The 20,000-nt window shown below is 42.3% G+C and overlaps 1 protein-coding gene across 2 annotated transcripts in view; it reads left to right on the forward strand.

Moving 5' to 3' along the window:
- RBPMS (RNA binding protein, mRNA processing factor) overlaps positions 1 to 20,000 on the forward strand; it is a 173,449-nt gene that overhangs the window by 127,830 nt on the left and 25,619 nt on the right. For both annotated transcript variants that reach the window (XM_075284475.1, XM_075284485.1), the window contains exon 6: positions 2,477 to 2,607. In XM_075284475.1, coding sequence (XP_075140576.1) covers positions 2,477 to 2,607 — 131 coding nt within the window. The remainder of the gene's footprint in view (positions 1 to 2,476; positions 2,608 to 20,000) is intronic.

Below are 20,000 nucleotides of genomic sequence, written 5' to 3' on the forward strand. Positions count from 1 at the left end.
GCGTCTACACACAGTTCCACATGCTGTAGGATTAGATATGCGACTCTTCACACAATACCACACAGGGAAGGATTAGATATGTGTGTCTGCATACAGTACCACACTTTGGAGGATTAGATACAAGCCTCTGCACACAGTACCACAAGCCAGAGAATTAGATACACCTCTCAATACACAGTACCACACGCAAAAGGATTAGATACGCGCATCTGCACACAGTACCACATGCCGTAGGATTAGATATGCGCGTCTACACACAGTTCCACTCGCCGTAGGATTAGATACGCGCCTCATCACACAATACCACACAGGGGAGGATTAGATATGCGCATCTGCACACAGTTCCACACACCAGAGGATTAGATACGCGCGTCTGCTTACAGTTCCACATGTCAGATGATTAGATACGCACATCTTCACACAGTTGTACACGCCATAGGATTAGATACACGCGGCTGCATACAGTACCACATGCTGTAGGATTAGATACGTGCGTCTACACACAGTTCCACATGCCGTAGGATTAGATATGCGCCTCTTCACACAATACCACACAGGGGAGGATTAGATATGTGCGTCTGAACACAGTACCACACTTTGGAGGATTAGATACATGCCTCTGCACACAGTACCACATGCCAGATAATTATGTGGTACGCGTCTCAGCACACAGTACCACACGGGGGAGGATTAGATACGTGCATCTGCACACAGTACCTCACGCCAGAGGATTAGATACACCTGTCTGCACACAGTACCACACGCCAGAGGATTAGATACGTGCCTCTTCACACAATGCCACACGGGGGAGAATTAGATACACACATCTGCACACAGTACCACACGCTGGAGGATTAGATATGTGCATCTGCACAGTACCACACCAACAAGGATTAGATACTTGCGTCTAAACACAGTACTACACGGGGAAGGATTAGATACAGCTTTACTCCAGGTATCCATAACAACTGATCACAGGTTTTTCACTGATATCCAAAATGAGATACACATAACCACATGAGGCTTATGGACATACACAGAAACCACATACAAAATACACCAGTGCAAAACTGGACATTTCTTATGGGGCCACTACACAAACATAAAATGTAATATACCCGTGCGAAGCCGGGTCCTCCCTCTAGTATATATATATATATATATATATATATATATATATATATATATATATATATATATATAGTAAATATTGAACAAGTACTATTTACCACTAGTGATAATAGGCACGGGTGCACACTCAATGATAATCATAAGTAATAATCTTATTATCTCTGTGATATCTTGGTGTTCATATTAATTAGTTGGACTTTTTACTTTACATTTGATATTTACATTGATTATAAGCAGTAGAAATATTGTAGTTATAGTTACAAAATGAAGTCATTTAAGGATATGACTAAACAGAACTAAGGATAATCTTTAACATCAATAAATACTTAATCATAATGGGAATAAGTAAAAGACAGGGAGACTGGATCCAGCATCCAATCCATGCAGCTCCTTATAGTTTATTGAATGTTCTAAATTCCATCTCAGTACAGAAATATGCCACTGTCCCTGTACATAATATAAAACAATGCATCTGCTCTTAAAAGGGTTGTCCAGGCAAAAAAGGATAACCCCTTTTAATATTTAAATCAGCTAGGGGCAGTGAAATTTGAAAAAAAAAAAAAAAAATCATAATCGCCTGTCCCTGATACTCCAGTGTCCTCCCGAAGTGTTGCAGTCCTTCTCCTGAAAGGGTCTCTTCTGGAGTGCTGCTTAATAGCCTCAGCAGTCACGTGACCGCTGAGGCCAATCAGCGAGTGGCATGCAGTGTCACTACCTGTGACATCACAGGTCTCTTGCTGAGGCCGCTGATTGGCCTCAGCAGTCACGTGATGTCACAGCCAGTGAGCAATTTAACTTTGAGGAGACACCAGAGCAGAAGGACCAGACTGCACCGCAAGGACATTGGAGCATCAGGGATGTATAATTTTTTAAAATTTTATTTTCTTCTGATTGAAGAAGCTGATGATCCAGCTGATTGAAAAGTTAAAGAGGTTGTCCATGCAAAATTGTTTTTTCAATGTAGGATTCAATAATCTACTTGTTTCTAATGTGATATTGGATGCTGGATCCTTTCTCCTTTTTTCTATGACTGCCATGTTCCAAACACTTCCCAACATGTGCCCAATGTTCCCAGCTTCAGGTGAGCTGAATTTCTTCTTTGACACCTAACCGTAAAGCTACAGACAAAACTTTATTTTCAGTTTTTGATCATTTATATCTGAAATAACTGTATTTAATACATATATTTTATACATTTTTTTTTTCACTATTGGGGTCATTTTGCCTTTTTTTTTTTTTGTAAAAGGTGGAAACCTAAAACAAACAGAAGTCCTCACCAGCAGTTCTCACTATGGTCTTCCAATATTGTTATTACTAATCTGGTGTCCTTATTCTTTTCTTACAGATGAACTCACAGTGCCTGCACTTTACCCGGGTAGCCCTGAAGTGTGGGCGCCGTATCCCCTCTACCCAGCGGAACTAGCACCTGCTCTACCTCCTCCTGCTTTTACCTATCCTGCTTCACTGCATGCCCAGGTAATTGATACCAATCAGCCACATCCTCACTCTGTATCCCACCTGCCCTTTCCTGGTACCACGGTGCACTCCACACACTAACCACTGTTCTACCAGCTAACTGGCTCACCAAAAAGAGGCCAATGATGCCCTTCTTGTCCTCACTCATCCTCAGACTTTCTTCATGTGACGGGAATCCTACACTTCTGATTTGTAATTGTAGAATTAATACTATATCATACTACTGGTTTAATTGATCTGAGGTTTTCTCTACAGTTTAGCCCAGAATTTATGCATAATTTTGATGGGGAAGGGGCAGTCATTTGCTCAATGGAAATCTGACATCAAATCTTCCAGTGTGACTGAAGTGACAGTTTTTAAAATTTCAGGACCAAAAAAGATGTGAGCAGTTGCCCATTTATTAGATTCTGTAAGCTAAAATATCAATCTACCATTCTCATAGTCAGGTTTCATGTAGTATCATTTGCATAATCTTTACCGTGATGATAAAGTGTAGATTTATGAGTTCCAGTGACATCAAGGATAAATAAAGACAAATTACGGGCAAATATAATATAGCTAGATGGATATGTAACATAGATTCTGCAGATCCTTAAATATAAAAGAGAAATATGAGATATAGGTATACGTAGATAGAGCTTTAAGGTGGTCATGCATCTTTAATAGCTCTTCAATATGAAATGAGTGGGCAGAGTCTTCATACTCTTGTATACACAACTCACTTGGCTGATCCTGTTGAAATTGGAAAAAAAAAACCTTATTATTCCTCTAAAAGACTTCATGTACATGCACGTTATGTTTGGACCAGTTCATATATGATATGTGCTCAGGGGAGATTGGGGAGTAAGCTGCTGCCAGACACCTTGGAGAGCAACTTATCATTCCCGGGAACAAAGGATCAGCATTTTGCATTGCCCAGTAGTAGAGAAGAAGATGTGGCAGCGCCAGACCACCACTACCTTAACAGCCAACATATCAGAATACGGCATATGATGACTCTTCCCATTCCAAATAAAATGGAAAAGTGTCTTTGAAGGGAGCATAGTTCAGAGTGCGCAACCACTACGGAGTTTCAAAGTAGTATAGGAACTTTGAGAAAAGTGTCTGCTGTAATACCACCAATAGGAGATGTGTAGGGGGGCACCATTTATCTAATAGGGAACAGAGTTCATGAAACAGACGGGGGTAATTAACGGAGTATAAAGTGGCATAAAAAGAGGACAATTGTATACCCAGATAATGACAAGAGTGGTCTCTTTACTGAAAATCATAGTTATTGTGGAGAAGCTGAAGGTCAGGGTCTGGAATGTTTAAGGGAAATTATTCAGTCTTCGAGGGATTCACTTTATAACCAGAAAAGCAACCATAGTCCTATCATCAACATGAAATTCGGGAAGGTGGTGTACGGGTTGGTACGGGTCAATAGGACAACAGTGGCCATCCTGAAGGACTAGTCCAGATTGGACCAGTCCTTTTCAAGACAATTGGTACACTGAGGGTGGGCCTTCAGCTCTCTGCAGCAATACTCTTGTCACGACTCTTGCACTGGACTTCTACAGACCAATGGCTGGGATCTGTAGTGCAGTAGTAGTAGCAGGTATCCACAGTGCAGCAGGTAGAATGCTGGAACTTGTAGTGCTACAGGTGGTGTGCTGGAATTTGTAGTGAAACAGTAGTATGCTGAAACTTGCAGTGCAGTGGTAGTAAAAACTAATTGGAATCAATTGGCCCAGGCTCAAGGACTAATAGAAGCTGGCGTCAAACACAATACTTAGGCAATGAGACAGGAAACGCACAAAACGCCATCTTACTAATGAACCAGTACTGGCAAAACAAAGAGTTCATTAATTTTTTTTGGCAGACCCCTACCATCTCATGTCAGTAATTTCACCATCAATCTGCCAATCCTAAAGGTTCACTTACTTTTTCCACTCACAGATATATGATATTGGATCTTTTTCTGCTATAAATAAATCAAGCCTAATATTGATTTGCTTCTCTTTTATCTATTTTAGGACTTGTGTGAAAGTCTGTTTTAGATCAAAGATATGCAGAAATATAAACATTCTAAGAGGTTCACACACTTTCAAACACCTCTATACAAGAATTCATAGGTTTTATGCAAAATTATCCAGAGCAGATTTCAGGAGATTCAGATCTACCTATCTCTATCTATATAGACCATCATATGTTGTGATGTCTCCATTGCTATGTTGTGCCAGAGTCTAATAGAATTGCTTATCACTGACACATCCTTTAATGCACAACTTTCATTAGACGATGACGCTTGACCTGGTAACTGATATAATGAAATCAAGATCAGTCTGACTCCATCATTCACTCTTAACCATCCGCAGAGAGAAAATGTGGATTTTCAAAAATACGAATTAATGATGCAAGGCTGGGACAAAATCCAAAAAACGCATAACATTTGGTCCACTCCACTTCACTAACATGAAAGAAGGCATAATCTTAACCTATACAATGTGTCATGCTGTCAAAGCTTCATTATGTGGACGATGAGATACTGTAGAAATGTACATATGGGCTGATTTATAAATGTGCAGTCCGTCTTCTCCAGGGCGTGTCACCATGTTTAAATGTTGTATGTAATTGAATATCTCAGAATGGAAACAAGATGATTGCCGATCCCTGTTGGCTTAGCACAAGATATAGAAAATGATTTCATCATATGAGCACAGCCAGTTTTGTAACCTTAACTGCCATACTTGGTTTTATATTATGGTTCGATACATAAGAGTTATCAGCAACTCCCCCATAATGGAAGGGATTATTATTACAGACAGAGAAGCATTGCACTGGGGTTTCCAATGTCCCCTCATCCGTCTAACCTTTGACTGCATGACAAATAGTGTTATTCTAGGGGCTGGCAGATTGCCATTCGATTACATAGTGTCTTTTCTGAAGCAAGCAATTTTGTCATAGTGGAATGTATATGCATACAGGATTTTTTGTATTTAGTTTTCTAGGGGAAATTAAAAGGGTTTTCCCATCTCAAGGATATTATATACCGTATATACTCGAGTATAAGCCGAATTTTTCAGCCCAGTTTTTGTGCTGAAAAAGCCCCCCTCGGCTTATACTCGAGTCAGCAAAAAAAAAAAAAAAAAAAAAAAAATTATTTTTTTTTTAGGAGGGTGGGGGGTGTCTATGACCAGCCACAATATTAATGTATAGAATCTCCCATAAAATAGTGCAAAAGAAAAAAAAAAGATTTTAAAAACATAAAAGTTCTAAAACATTCCTTTTCCTAGAATACATACAAAAGTAGAAAATAACTGTGAAACACATACACATTAGGTATCCCTGTGTCTGAAAGTGCCCGGTCTACTGAATACAGGGGATCTGCAGTGCTCCTGTTCCGTCAGGAAGGGGTTAATAGAAGCACTGCAGATACCCCATAGTCAGCCAGACTGAATTCCAAGTGGGGGGAAGAAAAAACCTAGTCCTCAAGCTCAGGGAAGGGGCAGACAGACAACCAAAACAGCCCCTATCCTTCCCCAGCATCTACTGCACCCAAAAACTCTGACCATTTTAATTTTTGAAATTTTCCAGTAGCTGCTGCATTTCCCCCCTAGGCTTATACTCGAGTCAATAAGTTTTCCCAGTTTTTTGTGGTAAAATTAGGGGGGACGGCTTATATTCGGGTCGGCTTATACTCGAGTATATACGGTATACTGGTAGCTTATGTAAATATATTGCTTTAGAAATGCTGCTTTGTTTGCCTGCTATGTGAACTTATTCCTCCCATTGTTTACACACGTTGCTATAATCACAGACCTATAGGATAAGTGACATCACTCACTGCTCTTGCCAGCAGGACAGTCAGTTCAGTTAATTGCAGTTTTGCTGATAAAGTCTGGTCTTTTATCTCTATTTGTAAACACACAGATAATACTGAGTCTGTTCTCTATAAGCATCTGCATATTATTTGATCTGCATAAGTGTTGTGAGACTTCTCAAGCCTTTTTAGCAAGTGCAGTCAATCATAGGGCCAATAGCAATATTCAGAATCCCCCTGCTGAAAGTTCTACCAAATGTACAACATCTTTAAAATCTGACCACATCGGCAATGGAAGATTACATCAAAAAGCCAAACAAAATAACGGACCCCATTATAGTAAATGGGTCTTCTGGGTAACTGTGGTGAACATCATTTGGTGGATCGCACCCTGCTATCATTTACATTGCTTTGCTCCTATGATAGAGAAAAATGAAAATGAACCATGCAGATGTGAAAGGGTGATTCCTATCTTGGCAAAATTGTAAACAGCTGAGCTACACAGTTTCTATATCCCCATAGTTATGGAAAAAGTGTAGCTAAATGTTCCTCAGTGTTTCTGAATTTCCCATTTTTCACTTTGAGAGTTATGGAAATCCCATCAGGCAGTGCTGATGGCACAAAAAAAATCTATAACCAAAGAAATTTCCGGCACTCAATGGGTATGCTTCCAAAGGTGAAAATTTATTTTAACAAAAAAACCAAAAAAACGTTTCGGTCTAGAAGACCTTCGTCAGTTTGTCTGCAGAAAATATACAAATATACAAATTGTGATATATATATACATAAGTCAAACAAAAAAACACAAAACAAACAAAACATTGATACAGACATACAATACATATAATACGGTATGTGCATGGGATACCAGTATAGCAACATAAAAGTTGGGGTATCAATTATAGTGGCTCAAGGTATATTGATAAATACATAGCGTAACCGAGCTACAGGTGGACATTAAAGCAGATCATGGTATAACACGGAATCCGTGATAATGCAATGAAGTAAATGGAGGACAATACACAGGGAAAACGGTATATCACAGTGTCAATATTCCAAGGAAAACAGTCTAGAACAATACATCAATATGTCAGTAAATAGAGGATGGGTGCCCAGCTTACTAAACAGTAACATGTAGCCTAACTTAATGCAGTATCCTAAACAATCTTACCGGTAAGAGATATGAGTAGTAGGAAGCCAAATGTGGTCATGTGGGAAATCCAGAAAATGAAGATGTGCACTGTGCAGGAGGAGAGTGGCTTTAAATGGGGAATTTGGCGCCAGAAACCGTCGGGCCGGGAGCCCCGCCCCTTTTGGGGGCGTGGCCCCAAGTCCAAGGATCCCCGTGGGCGGGGCTGCCGCCCGACGGTTTCTGGCGCCAAATTCCCCATTTAAAGCCACACATAGCTCGGTTACGCTATGTATTTATCAATATACCTTGAGCCACTATAATTGATACCCCAACTTTTATGTTGCTATACTGGTATCCCATGCACATACCGTATTATATGTATTGTATGTCTGTATCAATGTTTTGTTTGTTTTGTGTTTTTTTGTTTGACTTATGCATATATATATCACAATTTGTATATTTGTATATTTTCTGCAGACAAACTGACGAAGGTCTTCTAGACCGAAACGTTTTTTTGGTTTTTTTGTTAAAATAAATTTTCACCTTTGGAAGCATACCCATTGAGTGCCGGAAATTTCTTTGGTTATACTAATATGGCGGTGAGAGGCCATTTCCGAGCACCAGCATAACACCGAGTGACGGTTCATTATCTGTAGAATCTACAAAAAAAATCTATGTGATACCTGGACCTGATTATTTCTAGGACTGAAAGGTCTGAGATGTTTTCTCCCAGTATCCAAGACGAGAATTGAAACGGCCACCCACAGGAATACCCAATCTGGAGAACATTGCAAGATGTCAGCACTCCAGATTTCTTGCATTTTTGCCCTGTCAAGAGTTACGGCAGCCAGAATTTCTTCTCTGGAACCTGGGACACCCTTGATATTGATCCCTGAACTGCTGGGATCTTTGAGAAGATTGCCCGCTACAGCGCTGCCTGCCATGACCGCGAAAGCACTGTGGAAGAGATTTTCCCTTTATGTTCACCTGGATTTCCATGCTCTTATCCAACTCCTAGCCAAACGGTTTCCCTGGTTCGTAAGGCAAACTGTAACTGTTAAATTTTGAAGCGTTATCTGCTATTCAAAGCATCAGCCAGACCGTTCTGCATGCAGTAGTAGTAAGTGCCATAGCTTTGACAGACAACTTAATTTGATGAACAAAGGCCTCATTCAGGAAATCTGCCTCCAAACAGATGCTCTTCATGGAGGACATAAGGTTGTCTCTGCAAAACCTGGAGTCAATATCCATCTTGAGAACCGAAAGGTCAGAATATAACTTTCTGGCTCCGTCACTGGATGCTACGACCAAAAAGCACTGGGCAGAAGAAGCAGAATAAAACCTTCTCAAGGAACATTCAGCAGGTCTGTTTATGGGATCCTGAAAATTGGAACCGTCATCAGAGGGAACCAAGGTGCGTCTGGACAGTTTGGCAACTCCCATATCCACCTTACCAGGAGACCCACAATTTCTATATTGGTCTTCTGATACAGGAAACAAAGTCTTGAATCTCTTGGACAAGACGAAGGCCTTCTCCGGGTGTTTGTACTCTGTGGACATGGCTCTCTGCAGTATGTCTTTCACCTTGAAGGCCCTAGACCCCTTAGAGGTGTATTCTGAGGCTTCCCCAGGATTAACTTCATGGTCGCCCAACCTAATGGGTCTCAAAAGTTTCTGGATCTTTTTCAACTTTGGCCATATCCACATCAGAGTCTTCAGATGATGTGTTAGTCTGATTCATAATTTAGAACTTTTTGTAAGAATGAGTAATAGAGGTGGATATCTCACTGCATAGACAAGGATTCCTTCAGGCACATAAACTAAATATAAGATCTTCTCACACTGGAACAGAGTTCTTTCTGTCCTCCAGTAGATTTTCCCCTCTTCCTCTGACCAATGTTGGCGTTTCCCCGCTGATGGAGGCATGATGCTGCACGTATGATGGAACTGCCCACAACTCCACCCATTTTGGCATGAGGTCCTCAGAGTCATTTAGACAGTTACAGGTGTTAGCTTGGAGAACAATCCAGCCCTTCTCTCCATTTTCTCCCACAAAATACAAAAACATGTTCGCAGATTGGTTGGACTCATGCTGATAACGGCCAGGTCTGTCATTCTCCAACTCTGGAAATCCACCTCCCCTCTGTCTCTATTGGAATGGAGGACCATTCAGTGAATTGTGGACCTATCCTACCAGCACACAGCGGCAGAAATACCCTATTATTGTTCTGCCTCTGGGACGTAAGGCAAAGGAAAATATAAAGAAAAGACTTTTCATTTTTGTTGGATCCACTTCTGGCTTTGGTGCAAAAAATCTGATGATTTTAAACTTTCATTACTGTATTAGGACCCCAAAAAACATAAATTATCAAGTGATTCTAGAACAGGAGAGCATTTTTGGACTGCTTTTCCTCCATCCTGAGCCACCAAGACGTGTGAGCATCTTTGTGAAAGAGGAGAGCCCCTGGTTGTCACCTGAGTGGAGAATTACTAATATGGTGGGGTCTTGTTATAATTTAAGATGTTTCAGATGCCACTGTGATATTTGACTATAGTGTGAAATACTTTTAGTTCTACCAAGTGAGCAGTATATATGTAGCTCAGTATATTACTAATCACTACATAATGTGTCTAATGATTAATGAAGTAGTCAGAGTGGCACACCTTCTAACATCTTTGTAACTATGAAAACATATTAGGTAAATGAAATTCCTCAAGTATTAACTCTTCCATGCCATCACAGAAAGCTCATCCATGTATATGTTACATAAACCTCATCATTTCTCAAATCAGATTAGTAATAATATGTGTTTTGGTAACATTTTACTAACCTTAAGAATACTGCTTCTCTACGCAGAACCTTCATTTAAAAGCGTTATGGTACAAGGAACAACATAGTTTGCCTTTTTTTATTCCTTTTTATTTTTATGTACCAACAATGAGCCATAGTGCATGTAGATTATTTCACAGTATTTGCTGAAAATGTATCTATAGGTATCCATTTACCCAATGAGGCCAAAAGAAAATCCAGACAAAAGTTTGCACCCGGGCCCACAAGACACTTGTTACACCACTGCAGCGCCGCACCTCCCATGAAGCGACCTGAAGCAAGCGCTTCAGGCGGCGCTATGCCAGGGCCTCAGGGAAGGCAGCATTTTTGGTTACCTAAGCCAGTCCAGGACAAGCTGTCCTGGACTGGCTTAGCACCAAGCGGTGGTTTGGGGAGGCCACTGGAGCAGCGCAGCTCCAGCAGCCTCCTCTCACGCTCAGGCAAAGAGCAGGTCGTCTCCGTGCCTGCTCTCTGCCGGTGAACGGCGCTAAGCCCCGCCCCCTGCACTCTTCACCACGCCCCCTCAGCTCCGCCCCCTCCTCCCGGGGTGGGGGGGAGCGGCTTTCTGTAGTTCACCTCGGACGGCGAAAGGGGAAGGTTCACCCCTGCACCACTGACAACAATATCAACCATGCACACCAAAAAAAAATTAAAAATTGGTGTAATGGGATTGATCAATTTCTCTCTCTTTGTTTTACAGTGCCAGTAAAGTGAATGGGATGTTAATTAATCTCATCCCTATGTTGTGAAAATAGATTTATATGGAAGGAAGCAAACCTGTAAAACACAGCGGAAAAGCTGGCAAAAACTCAAGCATTTTTGGGGATTGCGCTTTTGGCATAGTTTATTAGCTGCATTGCAACAAGTGTCCTCAGACTTAGGCCCCATGTTGCGGAAAAGCAGCTTTTTTTTGTTGCAGATTTTACTGCATTTTTTTTAGGCAAAGCCAATAATGGCTATAAAGGAATAGGAAACATATAGAAAGTACTTATACATCTACCTTCTGCTCAATCCACTCCTTGCATTGGCTCAGAAAACGCAGCAAAATCTGTGACAAAAATGCGGCATTTCTGCAATGTAGGGACTCAGCCTTTTTTTCTTCTCTTGCTCAAAGCCTGTAAACACCTTGTGAAAACTTTTCTGATTCATTGTAATAGGATTGAAACTGAGGGCCCCTTCACACTGAGTAAACGCGCATGTATTTTGGCAAAATACACGTGTAAAAATCAGACTCCCATTGACTTCAATGGCATTTTTTTTTTACACGTGTAAAAAAACACGTAAAAAAATTGCAAAATACACATCAAAATACACGTGTAAAATGTCATTGAAGTCAATGGGAGTCTTATTTTTAGACGTGTATTTTGCCAAAGTACACGTGCGTTTACTCCGTGTGAAGGGGCCCTAAAAGGGGCATTAGGTTGGGGGGGGGCATTGCTAAAACATTTTATGGGCTGTTTACATATAATTGACTCTGTACTATAATGGCTTGAGGAGGCTACATAATGGATTCTAAGATTAGTTTTTACACTAGATAGATAAAGCCTTGTTATGACAAGTTATATAAAGATACCACTGAGGAGAGTTGTCTGCCTGGAATATTTCAGTTTTATTTTTAGATATCCTACATATACAGCCCTTATGTTTTCTGTCAGATTCCCAGGTAAATTCCATAGTTAGCGGTAGATATGAACCAATTGATCAGAGACATTCTCCATCATAAAGGCTCATTCATGCACCTGACATTGCATGAATGATGAACATGTCCTTCACTGGCCTAAGAAGCTTGTGTTAGCATTCCTCCTAAGTATTATATGCATCAGTGAACAGGATGAAAGGACTCTAAGGAAAGTACAGATATGAACTTCTCAGCATAGGAGTAATAAGGCACTCCCTAAAATATATCGCCATCAGTCAGGTGACATCCAGTTTGATGTTCTCTCTCTGCGCAGGAGTAATGGCTGAACAATGTTCTTTTGTAAGAACACACAAGATATATGACCACTGATCCATGCTGCTTTGACCTACTTGTGGCCTTTCCTAGGAAACTATAGTTAAATATTAATGGATTTCAGGGAAATATAACTCGTTCTATGCGATGTAATCGTAATATACACATAAATACAGGAAATTCTTGTAATTAATATACAGTACATATATTCACTGTATACTTTATATCCCATACTGTCGCCTCTCTATATGGCTCCGAATCATAAAGAAACTTATGTATGCCTATTACTGGAAACCATAGGGGATTGCACATTAGCTCTCCTGAGAAGTAAAAAAGCTACCTGTCTACTGCCACCTATAGGTAGTTGACAATGTCTGACCCAGAGCTTTAAAACATTACTAAGGATAACAATCAATCTATGGCATGTTTTAAATTCACTATTTGGGCCCTGTCTCTGTCCTGGGAGCAAGATGCATGATGTAGTGACATGATTTGCATCACGCCTGCTGCTCCCTGAAGACTCTGGAGCAAACCAGATCACAAGGAAATGTGGAAAAGTGAGTATTTCATTTCTTTTTTTATTCATTGAGGGCAACTAGAAGCTCTCAATATATACTGTGGGGGCAACTGGTGAGGGACAAGAACTGTGAGAGCAACTTGAAGGGGCTCAATGTATACTGTCAGTTGGGTCATTTGGGGGACAGGTATGATGTATGAATGTATGATGGTCCATTATTTTATATAGGGCCACTGCTACACTGTGATGGGCCAATTATATTGCATGGGGCCAGCAAGGAGGCATTATACTACATGGGGGCAATATAATTATAATAAGTCTAAGTGGTGGTGATGGAGAGGGCCCGCTTAAGAAATCTTTGCACCGAGCCTACGAGTGTGTTAAAACGGCCCTGGCCCAAAAATTTACTTGTCAGGACCAATATTTTGCTGTGCCTGCATGTATATACAAAGTTGTATATACAAAGTTGTCTCACACAGTTGTGAGATGTCTGTTTCTGCTCTTTGAATTTAAGGCAAATTTGACATTTACATTTAACAAAACAAGGCAGTGCTGTGAGATAACAAAGACTGGTGTCAGTAGAGAAAAACTAAGAAAAATAAACATCCTAAACTACGAGGTTTAGTGTGTTTATGGGGTAGGTCATTGTGCCACATGCTTTTCTAAAACCATTATTTAAAGGGGTTGTCCAGGATTAGACAGACATGGCTGTTTTGTTTACAGCAGCACACCTGGGTGTAGTATCACTACTCTGAGCTATTCACTTCAGTTGTTCTGAGCTACATCTGATACAACCCATGCATACCTCCAAACTTTTTGCAATGTCAAAGAGGGACACTTTTTGTTCTTTGTGTGAAAGTTTAACATTTTTCTGCATATCTACATGCTTAAATAGGATTTTATTACAATATTGCCACAAACAATATCTGAATATATAGACCTTTTATGGTCCAAAATGCGCCAAATGTTGACATATTCCAGAAATTGGTGTCTTACATATGGCTAGGAACTGTGTAGATACTTTCCGGAACAACACAATTCTATTTGTTAGGCAGGAGGTATGGATGATTTGAACGGGGCGCCACGCAAGGTGGGGATAACCTTGGTGGATAAAGAGAGGAGATATCTGCTCGTCAGGAGCCGCCATTTTCGTAGCAATGGAGACGTGGTCAATAGAGCATCGTGTGTTGGTGTAAAACACCTTTATTGAAGCAGGCCGTTCTGTCATTCAAACACAGAGACGTTTCCGGCCCCTTGGCGTCCGTTTTTGTCCATACACTCCTGTAGACGTTGTGAGAAGTTGTCCATACTCCTCTGAATCGGTCCGACATTCAGAGAGCACAAGCATGCTGTACGGCCGAAAGTCGAGGGCTGGCTTCAACTGCTTGACACACCCTTTTGATGTTTTCCGGGGTCCGTACCGTTCGGTCACCTCCTTGTGCAGTTCCAGGTCTCAAAGAACCTGTTTGTTGAAAGTTATTCACCCACTTCATTATCGTGTCAAACTTCAGAACACGACCATGACGGACAAAGTTGAAGTGATTCAGGAAACGTCTCTGTGTTCGAATGACAGAACGGCCTGTTTCAATAAAGGTGTTTTACACAAACACATGATGCTCTATCGACCACGTCTATATTGCTACGAAAATGGCGGCCCCTGATGAGCAGATACCTCCACTCTTTATCCACCAAGGTTATCCCCACTTTTTTGTGGCACCTCGTTCAAATCATCCATACCTCTCTGCCTAACCCTGTATATCCAGTATCTAAAAGGATCCAAGAGGGACAGAGGGACTTGGTTCAAAGGTAGCAACTGTCCCCCCAAAAGAGGGAAACTTGGAATATGTGCCTGGGAACATGAACAGGTATGGTGCTATTTATAAGGCTAAGGTCCCACCTAGTGTCCCTCGGCATAAAAGCCCTGCGGGAAAAAACATCGATCATATCGTGATTTTTCCTGCAGCACTTTTCACAAAAAGCTCGCAGAGGTTTCCTCTGCGGACTTTCTGCTTCAATTATACCTATAGGGAAACAGCCAGGATTTCTGTAGGTATAATTGACATACTGCAACTTACAAAAATGTGCCTGTTTTGGAAATTGTAGTCTGTCTGCTGTGTGTATTTTACCTGAAAACACAGTATTTTTTTTCACGTGAAGTCATCTTCTTAAAAAGAAAAATGGCATAAACAGAAGCGGAAGACTCTAATGGGGTCCACTGAGTTTCCACCCAAAAAATGCGGAAACATGCAGAGAGAAAAGTCCTAATCGCAGAATGGGGAACGGAATCCCTGAGTGGAGATCAGACGCACGTGTGAACCTAGCCTAAGAATGCTTTCAAAAATAGAAATGTTAAATGTTTATTTCTGTGAATTAACATAATACAACGTGAATGAACAAAAGAGAAGTGTAAATCCTTTATGACCATTCTTTGGAGAAGGAGACCTAGAAGTGATAGTGAGGTATCCTGATCTCACCATCATGGAGTCTGTCTGGGATTACGTGAAGAGACAGAAGGATCTGTGGTTAATATCTCCAAGATGTCAAGAACAACCTTCCTGCTGAGCTCCTTCAGTAACTGTCTTCAAATATACCTAGAAGGACTGATGGAAAGCAAAAGGGTGGGCATACCAAATATTTATGTGATTTAGATTTCTCTTCTGTTTATCCACTTTCTCTCCTGACTAGCAAAGACGAGCCTGCAGCAAATCAACACTGGTTCTGCAGCAAGCTCGTCCTTGCTAGTCGGGAGAGCTGGCAGCTTGCGGTTACGAGGAAGCTTACTTTTTCTCATAGGAATGCATTGACCAGCGTTGATTGGCCAGCATTCGGCCAATCAACGCTGGTTCTGCCGGAGTCTCGTGTGTGAGGAGGCGGAGTCTAAAACTGGACCACATTGGAGACTGCTGTGGTCCGATCTTAGACTCCGCCTCCTCACAGACTAGTCTCCGGCAGAACCAGCGTTGATTGGCCGAATGCTGTACACTGTCCAATCAATGCTGTTCAATTCATTCCTATGAGAAAAAGTCAGCTCCCTCGTAAAAGCAAGCTGCTAGCTCTCCCGACTAGCAAGGACGAGCCTGCTGCAGAACCAGCGTTGATTTGCCGCAGGCTCATCTTTGGTAGTCGGATGAGCTGGCAGCTTGCGGTTATGAGGGAGCTTACTTTTTATCAGCGCAACTGCAAGCGCTGTGCAGTTAAAGCGCACGGACCCCATAGACTATAAAGGGGTCCGTGCGCTTTAACTGCACAGGGCTCCTCCTAAACACTCTCCTCCTGCTACTTGTGGACTTGTTGACTCTCCTTTAGTCGAATAGTGGTTTCCCCTGAAACGAGCATTTTGTCCCATAGACTATAATGAGCTTTGATATTCGATCGAGTAGTCGAATATTGAGGCTCTACTCGAAACGAATATCGAATCTCGAATATTTCACTGTTCGCTCATCTCTAGTAATGACATTAGAAACCCCCCCCCCATGTGACTGCTGAGGCCCTATCACAGGCCCCAACAGTGACGTCAGAGGGCCCTGACTTCAGTCGCATGCAGAATATTTTGAGTGTGGAACCTCACAAATATTCCTCGAATTTTGAGCGGTTTGCCTGAAGCAGCTTATGGGACAATTCTTGGAAACATTTTAAACTGTTTGGGGCCACTGTGGGTGAATATTATACTGTGTGGGGCCACTGTAGAGCATATTATACTGTTTGAGGCCACTGTGAAGCATATTATACTATGTGGGGACAATTGCAAAGCACATTATACTTTGTGGGGCCCACTATGTAACACATTCTAATGTGTGGGGACCACCATGTAGCACAGGGGTGGGCAATTAATTTTCCCATGGGGCCGCATAAGAAATTGAAACTATGCTAGAGGACCGTGCCATGGAAAATTTAGCTCCACCCACTCCTACGTTGACTCCGCCCATTCCCAATCATCTTTCCATATGCCCCCACAAAGTATAATCCTCCTACAGTCACCCGTACATTATATGCCCCCACATTATAATGTTCCCTTCCAGCTGCCCCACAGTATTAAGTTCCTCACCTGGTGCCCCAGTATAAACTGGTGGAAACTAGAGGGGACATGAAGCTGGGACGGCTGGAGGGGGACATTAAACAGTGGGGGTAGTTGGAGGGGGGCAATAAATTGACAGCTGGAGCAGGACATTAAACTGGGGGCAACTAGAGGGGGACATTAAAATCGGGAAGCTGGAAGCAGACATTAAACCGTAGGGGTAGCTGGAGGGTGACATTAAACTGGGGGCAACTAGAGGCAGACAGGTCCCCCTACAGCTTCCTCCACGGTTTAATGTCCCACCAGTCTAAGTGCCCTCTTCACCTACCCACAGTTTCATGTCCCCCCCTCCATTTCTCCCTCAGTTTCATATCCCCCTTTATTTTCCCCATTTCATGTCCCCCCCCCTCCATCTCTCCCCCAGTTTCATGTCCCCCCCTCCATCTGCCATCTCTGCCCTAGTATAACATTCCCCTTCCATCTCTGCCCCTAGGTTGCTGAGACACACACAGAAAGACAGACACATATAGACACACACACACATATATAGACAGACAGACATAGACAGACACACATATAGACAGACACACATATAGACAGACACACATATAGACACACACACATATAGACACACACACATATAGACAGACACACATATAGACAGACACACATATAGACACACACACATATAGACAGACACACATATAGACAGACACACATATAGACACACACACATATAGACAGACACACATATAGACAGACAGACATAGACAGACACACATATAGACAGACACACATATAGACAGACACACATATAGACACACACACATATAGACAGACACATATATAGACAGACACATATAGACACACACACATATAGACACACACATATAGACACACACACATATAGATACACACACATATAGATACACACACATATAGACACACACTCTCTCTCTCCACCCTGCAGCTCACCTTACAACTCTCAGTACTTTATGACACGCTCCACACAGGGGTGAGCCTGCTCCTTTCGCCGCCCGAGGCTAACTGCAGAAAGCCGCCGCCCCCCCCCCCGCCAGGAGGAGGGGGCGGATCGGGGCGTGGCCGGGCGGATCGGGGCGTGGCCTAGTGAAGGGGCGGGACTTAGCCCCGTTCGCCGGCAGAGAGTAGGCCCGCAGTCTGCCTGCTCTCTGCCTAAGCGTGAGGGGAGGCTGCTGGAGCAGCGCTGCTCCAGTGGCCTCCCCAAACCACCGCTCGGTGATAAGCCAGTCCAGGACAGCTTGTCCTGGACTGGCTTAGGTTGGCAAAAATGCCGCCCTCCCAGAGGCCCTGGCACAGTGTCGCCTGAAGCGCTCGCTTCAGGTCGCCTCATGGGAGGTGCGGCACTGGCTCCACATCTCCATCTTCGGCCGGCACTAAGAAACGCGCCCTAGACACGCCTCCCTAGTCAAAGCTGTGCGGGCCGGATTGAATCAGTCAGAGGGCCGGATATGGCCCGGGGGCCGGACTTTGCCCAGGTCTGGTGTAGCATATTGTTCTGTTTAGAAGCCACTGTGCACTATATTATACTATTTGATTATATTCTTGATAAGCGCAGTTGTGGATATTATAATTGTATGGGTCATGTTAATGTTATCAGTTCCATGAGCTACACTGCTTATTTGCCATACATAGTGTCGAGCTGTGTTTAGGTAGTGCAGTGGTGCACATTGTATGGCGAAAGAGCAGCATGGCATTGTTATACCTATAGCCGCGTTGTGTCAGTACAGCTGATCTGCAGTGATCCTCGTTGTTTGCCCCTAGAAAAAAATTCCATTGGTGGGCCCTAGACACTCCATTCTGACACTAGGAACATGACATAGCGCACAGTGTGCAATTTAATCATAATTTTATAATAACAGCACAACACAGAATTATAAGAAAACTAACTTTAGAATTATTTAAAGGGAATGCAATTATTTTCTGTATCAGCCAAATTGAAAGCTAACCAGTTATCTTTAATAAAACATAATAGTTCCTTACCCTTGTACAGTAATTTTGTCTCTATTTAAAGAGGACTTTTCATCAGTTGGGGCACATGTGGTTTTATATACCGCTGGAAAGCTGACAGTGCGCTGAATTCAGCGTATTGTTGTCTTTCACGATCTGTGCTCCAGGTTAAGAGCTATCGGTCAGCTTTCCAGCGGTATATAAATCCACATTTGCCCCAACTGATGAAAGGTCCTCTTTAAAGGAGTTTTCAATGAAAAGCACTTTAAATCCTATCCATAAGATAGGGGATAATTGTCTGATTGATGAGAGTCTGGCTGTGTAGACTACTAGTGATCAGAACGGGTCTTCCCAAGTCCCCTTTGGGAGATCTCAAAGTTAAAAGCTGGAAAAGAGGTCCACAGCTCCCTTCATTAGAGTGATCACTTGGGGTCCTAGAACAGGGATCCCTAATAGGGCTGTCTTCTGAACCATCGAGCGTTGCACGACGCTCATCGGTGAACAAAACAGTTTTGAAGTTAGTCTTCATGTATTGTTTGGCCCACTGGAGCCGTTTCTGCTTGTGTGCAGTGGATAGAGGAGGTCGACAGGATGGCTTATGCACAGCTGCAACCCTCTGAAGGACCCGGCATCTTGTTGTTCGGGGGATGTTGGAGGCACCAGCAGCTTCACAAACGTGTCTGCTGCTATGACAAGGCATTTTTGCAGTTGCTCTTTTAACCTGACGTAATTGTATGTTGGAAAGCGTCCTCAATTTTCCCTTATCAGCACGCACTCCTGTGTGCTGTGAATCAGATACATACTTCTTGATTGTGCGATGATCACGATGAAGTGTCTGGCAATGTTGATTGTAGTCATTCCTTGACCTAAATACTCCACAATTTGTTGCTTCTCAGCAGCCGACATATCCTTTTTCTTTCCCATTTTGGCAGAAAATCTAGGCAGCTTAATAATGTGGGACAGCCTTCTTAAGTAGTCTTGCCTTTAATTGGACACACCTGCTAAACTAATTAGCACAGGCGTCTGCAATTGCTTTCAGTGATATAAAGAGCCCTGACACACATCACCATCAATGAGTTTAACTGACAAACAAAAATATTCTTACCTTATCACTCCTGAACACTTTTTGCATAATAATGTGGAACACAGTGTATTCC

The sequence above is a fragment of the Leptodactylus fuscus genome, chromosome 1 (assembly GCF_031893055.1).
Source record: "Leptodactylus fuscus isolate aLepFus1 chromosome 1, aLepFus1.hap2, whole genome shotgun sequence".
NCBI classification, from domain to species: domain Eukaryota; kingdom Metazoa; phylum Chordata; class Amphibia; order Anura; family Leptodactylidae; genus Leptodactylus; species Leptodactylus fuscus.